The following is a 7,287-nucleotide window of genomic DNA, read 5'->3' as shown; positions in this document are numbered from 1 at the left end:
GTTCAGTTGTAAGTCATTTATAAGTGATTAGTTAATAATGAACTAATAATTTACAAAACATTCATAAGTGATTAATAAGTGATGTGATAACAATTTGTGTATGTTTTGCTAATTCATTTACAAGTCATTTATAAGTAATAAGTTAAAGATGAACTAATCATTTACACAACATGACTGTGCGTTCATAAATGATCAATAAGTGATATGTTAATATTTTTTTTATCCATGTTTTGTAGATTAAGTTATAAATCATTTACAAGTGATTAGATGATGATGAACTAATAATTTACAAAACATGATTATTCGTTCACAAATTATTATTGAGTAATATGCTAACGATTTACAAATCTGTCGTAAGTTATCTTAAAAAATAGTATCATGAAATAATCAAACAGATCCTTAGTAAATGGTTAATAAGTTACTAGTTAATATATTATTAATCACTTATAAATCATTGAAATGTCAACATTGTACTATTATCTCACAGCATTAAAAATATACCATGTGTGTCAGAGAAGACATCTGTCTACACCCTCACCAGTCAGCCCTTACATTGCAGTACACACTACAAAGTATTCAAAACCTGTTGTGTAAACGCTTGAATAAATCATTTACAAAGCTTTCTGCATCCCCTAAAGTGTAAACTACTCATCAGTTGTAAATGTTTTACTCATCATTTGTAGATCTTTCACCCCATTGTGTACACACACACAACCTGTAACCGGCAGGTTTGTAAAACATTTACAACTGATGAGTAGTTTACACTTTAGAATAGAGGATGCAGAAAGCTTTGTAAATTATTTGTTCATGCGTTTACACAACAGGTTTTGAATACGTTGTAGTGTGTACTAGTACACTAGTGTACTAGTGTGTAAAGTGTGTAGTGATTAATAATATATTAACTAGTAACTATACTGAAAACTATGATTCATTGAATTTACTACATTTTTTTTTAAGATAAGTGGTTGCAATCAATTTATTTTAGCTACATTTAAATAAACAAATTTAGTTGACTAACTTTCAACATTTTTTTTTATTTAAATGTAGCTAAAATATATTGTTTGCAACCACTTACCTTAAAAAATGTAGTATAATTTTTTTCAGTGTATTAACCTTTTACTAAGGACCTGTTTGATTATTTCATGATGCTATTTTTTAAGATAACTTACGAGTTTTGTAAATTGTTAGCATATTAGTTAATAATCATTTGTGAATGTATAGTCATGTTTTGTAAATTATTAGTTAATCATCATCTAATCACTTGTAAATTATTTATAACTTAATCTACAAAACATAGATAAAAATATTAACATATCACTTATTAATCATTTATGAACGCATAGTCATGTTTTGTAAATGATTAGTTCATCATTAACTAATCACTTGTAAATGACTTGTAAATGAATTAACAAAACATACACAAATTGTTAGCATATCACTTATTAATTGCTTATGAATGTTTTGTAAATGATTAGTTCATCATTAATCAATTATAAATGACTTACAACTGAACGTTATTACGAAGTGTTACCGATTCTCTTAACTAATTGGTTCAATAGGGATTTTTGATGATGTACATTCCTAATAATTATGCGTGTAGACAGATTTTATTTTGAAATTATACAGTAGCTACCAGACTCATATTTGCACTTGCAACTCCTGATTGTCATGTGTCTAAATCCCTTTTTAAAAGGACTGTGCCTGCTAAGTATTAACACTATGCAGTGCTGCACAGTTACTGCCGTGTTCCCAACCAACTTTCAAAGTTCCAAACTGCAATGGCACCTACCATCAATTACTCAATAAGTACCTTGGTCCATGTTTATACCCCCCAACTTGAGTACTGCATAACTTATTCTGTACATTAACAAATAGGTACATACATACACCAGTACGTACATAGGAAGTATATGGAAATAGGACTGTAAAATAAAGTGTACCATGCATTTTACATAAACATTACACAGGAATTACCAGTTCTTCAAACTTGGTAAGCATTGTTGTGGAGAGCAATTTAGCATTAACAGTCCAAGCAATTGAAAAATAGTCCTCTTTTTATTAGGTAAGGTTAGGACTTACCAAGTGTACTGTATATACCAAGTACAGTATGTGTCTTGTTTGTTACCACATAATACCACATTTTTCCGTAGGTGCTAAACATTTACCATGTACATATCATTAGTATGTACAGTTATGTGTCTTATTAGTTACCATGTACGGATACCGTAAGGACGTGCCTGTTTGTACCCACTTGTCCGTAACATGTTTACCATGTATATACATTACACTGTAAAAAATGCAACTGCATATTTTCCAGCTTACGAAACCTTTTGAGTCTCAAATACTAAAAAAATGCAGTTTTCTTGAAACTACATAAAAATCCTTGTTAGACCAACAGAATTGAACATAAAAACCTTTGTCAGACCCCAAATGTTGTCCCAACTAGTCAAACAGAGTTGTCTGAACAAAGAATTTTATATTGCTGAAATGTTAAGGCTTTGTGAGTTCCCAGCATGCATTGCAGCATGAATAAATTATGCAGATACTGTTGTAGGGTTATTGTTTTGCTGTTTGCTGGCTTCATTTAAACTTTTTCGTTGTTGTTTTGTCATTATTGTTAGTTGGTGGTTGTGCAGTGATTTATTAAAGAGCTCATCTTTTTTTTACATTTGTTGATTGCCACTGTTCTTGAGGTTTGTGTGTCAAGTATTGAGGACTAGAGTATGTTCAACCATGTATATCTATATTCTGGATATCTTAGTGTTGTAGAATGCATTATAAACAAAGACAATGTTGTCCATTGTGGTTTATAACATTTCATTATGGTATTGATACCATCATTATACTTTTAGTGTCATAAACTGATAAGGAAATAAGTCCTTGTTAGTCATGCATAAATATACATAAAAATGGTAATGTGGTGACTATTTAGTTTTACACATTCTTTTTTTTTCATCCAGGAAACAGAAAATAATACATTTACTCAACAACGGTACTTGTTTCAGTTGCTGTGACAAGAATACATTTATTAGCAAAATAAGACAATCATCATTGCATGAACAAAGAAATTTAGGTTGGCTGAACGCAGTATTGTTACTTAGAAAAACTATAAAAGAATTGTTGAGACGACTCAAAAGTCTTCCTGCATCAAGTTGCCTTACTTTTTTAAGTATTCTCAACAGTTTTTTACAGTATACAGTAAAGTATCTTATTAGTTACCATATACGGATACTGTAAGGACGTGCCTGTTTGTACCCACTTGTCCGTAAGTACTACATATTTACCATGTATATACATTAGTAAGTACAGTAAAGTATCTAATTAGTTACCATGTACGGGCACTACCTGTACCCACACTTGTCTGTATGTACAAAATAATTACCATGCATTTACGACTGTTAAGTACAGACGTGTTTCTTATTTATTACCATGTACATACACTTCAGGTAAGTACCTTGTGTTACCACTCATTTGCTTGTAGGTACAATATATGTGTCATGTATGTACCAGGGAAGTACACGCACTGTAAAATAAAGTGCTACCGGCATTTTTTTAGTATGGAAAGACCATAATTACACTCTTTTGATTTTGTGAACAACAACATTACAGCAGCATCAGAATGCAATCACGCATCACTTGAGTTGGACCCAGGATGATTCTGAAAAGAAAACTCTACTGCTGCTATAGTAACAAACACAACTTTCATGCATATCTGATTGACAGATAAACTGCACGCTCTTATTTCAGTGTTGTTGGGTTTTTTTTTGTGTGGATATTTCAGCTAGCAGTTTGCTTTGTACATTCAGTTTAAAAAAATTAAGTTAAATTTAAAGACTGTCCACAACCGCTGCGACTCTCGACGCTGTTCCAAATCCTGCCGCACCACAGAGTGCCACTCACAAAGTTTTCTATAAAATCACATTATATTTGTGACTTCATCCTAGGCTTGAAGATTGTGTGTTATGCATCTTTCAGCACAACGTTTGTCTTTTATGTCAGTATGCTTTATATAGAGAGCTAATAATAGACATAGCGCTTTCTCTTTCCGTTTGCTCTGTTTTGTCAAACACCGTACTTCAAACTAATTCAGCCTTTGTTCATTCCTGAAGTGAACTTTTCTATGAACTGGGTGCAATACGTGTGAGCTGTAGACGCGTGGCTTCTCCTCCGGTGTGTGCGACAGGTTCTTATTCCGGCCATCATGTATTAAATGTGCGTCCTTGAAAGATTCTAACATATTTACTTCAACTTCTTAGGTGACTAATATCAATGGTATGAAATATTTCAGATTTGTCCGAAATTACAAAAACATATACAGTAGGCTATACAGTATATTCAATATTTAATAGTTTGATCAAAATTATTGCTAGGGACAATTTGGTAGTTGCTGGATATTGGTAGGGACCATAGACTGTAAAAAAAGTTGGACAACGCACCTTCACTAACTTCCATTAAAGAAAAGTGAAGCCACCATTGTCTCAATAGGGCACGGCCATATTGCGCTAATTTGGGACCAGAGTCTGCGCAGTAGCGAACTCGGGACCCGAGTCTGTGCAGTAGTGAGTGAATTGGAGCCACGTCTCGCCCACACTCCCACAGAGTCGATCACAAACACACACCCCTAACCCTTTTTAATTAGCCTGACTGCTCCAATTTTTGTCTGCTGATTGCTGTAAAAAAGAGTCTTGTGTTAAAAGAGGGTAAATACAACTCCAATCTCTTCCTGAAGATCCTGAAAAAGTCTGTTGATGCCTCAGAAGCTGTCAGTCTCAGCTGTCAATCACGATGTCACACTCCCGTTTTTATATTATCACATAACTAACTAAAACCAAATTTATTTATAAAACAAACACTTGAACTTACATCAGCGTGATACAATCTACATCAAATGACAAAAACCATCTTTGAAAAAAAAAATATTTGAAGTGAAGTTTAATTTAGTTTGTCTCACATCCCATTGGATTACATGCAGAGGGCGGGGTTTATGACCTATTCTGGGACCAGCCACCTGGGGGAGATCGAAACGCAATGGCTTAACTTTTGATGACTAGTGCGGCACAATTGGTAAGGACAGATCCCTGGCATATCCTCTGCCCTAAATTTGACACGCCCCAAAGCAGTGGCATTGTAGCGTTACCAGCGGCACTGAACGCAGATTTGACGCTGTAGTGGAAAAGCACCATAATTCTACGCCCATGAATATCTCCATTTGTGTTTCAAAGGTGAATGATAGTCTCATAGGTTTGTAATAAGGGCGAGAAAATAATGGTAACATTTTTATTTTGTGGTGAACTATTCCTTTAAGCATTTAGCTGGCAACCACAATAAAATGGCATTAGCAGAATTGTATATATGACATTTTTATATACCTTACAATCCATTCACAGTCTGTCAGGGGCATATAGAGCAGGTACTTTTAAATTGCCACTCAAGCATTAGATGGCCGGAATTCAAAGATCACTCTATGTTAGCAAATGCTTAACACTACCATCTAACTGACCTAGAGCTCTTCACAGTGTATAGGTTAGACTAATGCCATGCTGTGTGTCTTCACAGAATCCAATGGAGATTTTCATTCTTCTGCAGGAGGCCATAGCCAGCAAAGATGCAGAGGTGGAGTTCAGTGGGAATAAGCAGCGAGTGAGAGTGAAGCCTGTGAATTGGAATGAGAGCACACTGAAAGTGACTGCACCTGGTAAAGATGGTCTACATAGATGCTTAAATTTTAAAACTTAAAGGGTGTAGAAAATGTTATGGTTGCATGTTAAAGGAACACATGCCACAAAAATGATCTGTCATTATTTACTCACGCTAAAAAAAAAAAAAAGCAAAAAAAAAAAGCTGGTTAATGCTGATTCAAAACTGAAGCCAGTGTCTGTTCTTTGTAATTGCATTGTAAAGAAAAAACAATATATTTTTCAAAAACATTTGTTCCATGTTCCGGTGGACTATATTCCTTTAAGAAATTGATATATATTATTCATAAAATTATTATTTGGTGGCAATATAATCTGTGTTTGCAGATTTTACTGCTGGACATGTGATTGTAACACTTTACAGTAAAGGCCTTGTGAAAGGCAATGCCTGCTTACAATACTACACCATCATGGAAGATATTGCCCACTTCCTTCAGCAGGCTGCAGATCCTGTGAAGTTTATGTGCCAGGTAAGCACGTCTGTTTAAGTTTTAACCCACATGCTCAAACAAATTGTCTTCAAATAAAATGGTTAGCTTCTGCCCTAAAATATGCAAACTTTTCAGCTTTTCAAATGTGAATTTGATGTAATCTTTAATTTCTGAAAAAAAAAAAAAAACATTTAAGTGAATCAGCATTTATTAGGGTCTTAGGTGTCACACATGGGACAGATGTGAATTATTTTGGATATCTAAATGGAAATCATAGTTATAAAAACAAATTATGAAGCTGAAACTTGTTAGCTGTCTAGTGCTGTTTTTTCAGGCTTTAGTGTTGCTGCAGTCTTCCAATTGCCAATAAGGGGTTTTCTACAACAAATTAAAGGAAACATTTACGGTTGCTGGCAATCCTATGAGGCAAGCCTAAACTTTTATAGTCTTGCAAAGATTTATTGTGCCCCTAGTGACATGTAGGCCCATATGTATATTGTACAAATCAGGGGCATAGCCAGGATAATTTCATAGGGGTGGCCAGGTAAGGACCCGTAACCAGTCCGGAGTGTAAAGTCACATTCCATTCCCCTCTGTTAAAATCCTCTGTTCCCTGGAGGCGGGGACTGTTTCGAGTAGGGGGTTGGGGTGGCTGCACACTTCAGTTCTGATGGCCACCCCCCAGCTCCACTCCTTGTGCAAGCTGTAAACAAAGTGCTGAATGAGAGCTCTAAAGCTTCATTTATTTCATAGTCAAGATGTTACAGTAGTTTAATATCTAAGAAATATTGAACACCATCATCAATTTTATTTTTATTTTTTTATCAGTACTGGATTATATTCTCCACTAACCCCTTAAAGCCCTTTTCTTATGTGAGTACTTTTAGGGTGTATTTAAGGGGAAAATTTCCATGACAATGATTGTACAAAAAAAAAACAAATTATAATAATAATTTGCATTTTTTAAATGTTTTGTGTGCAGACAACAGCATTGTCAAAATGATGCCCATTCACACAGATCTGTGGAAAATGATAATACTAATAAAAAAAACCAAAAAAAGATAACATTGTAATACACCTACATATGGAAAAAAAATATGACAAATGACTTTATATGACAAATGGTTGAGCCTGGTCAGTACCTGGATGGGAGACCTCCT

At 34.3% G+C, this 7,287-nt stretch overlaps 1 protein-coding gene across 1 annotated transcript in view; it reads left to right on the top strand.

Annotated features, from left to right (window-relative positions):
* The window catches only part of LOC107704667 (phosphoinositide 3-kinase adapter protein 1-like), a 7,220-nt gene extending 985 nt beyond the window's left edge, over positions 1-6,235 (top strand). Inside the window, exons 2-3 of the mRNA XM_016507654.1 lie at positions 5,557-5,695; positions 6,024-6,235. Of these exons, the coding sequence (XP_016363140.1) occupies positions 5,563-5,695; positions 6,024-6,184 (294 nt within the window). The 5' untranslated portion in view covers positions 5,557-5,562 and the 3' untranslated portion in view covers positions 6,185-6,235. The remainder of the gene's footprint in view (positions 1-5,556; positions 5,696-6,023) is intronic.
* Positions 6,236-7,287: the final 1,052 nt, after the last annotated feature.

Source organism: Sinocyclocheilus anshuiensis, unplaced genomic scaffold (genome assembly GCF_001515605.1).
Source record: "Sinocyclocheilus anshuiensis isolate Anshui unplaced genomic scaffold, SAMN03320099.WGS_v1.1 scaffold3893, whole genome shotgun sequence".
Lineage (NCBI taxonomy): Eukaryota > Metazoa > Chordata > Actinopteri > Cypriniformes > Cyprinidae > Sinocyclocheilus > Sinocyclocheilus anshuiensis.
This window is presented reverse-complemented; position numbering and strand designations above follow the sequence as displayed.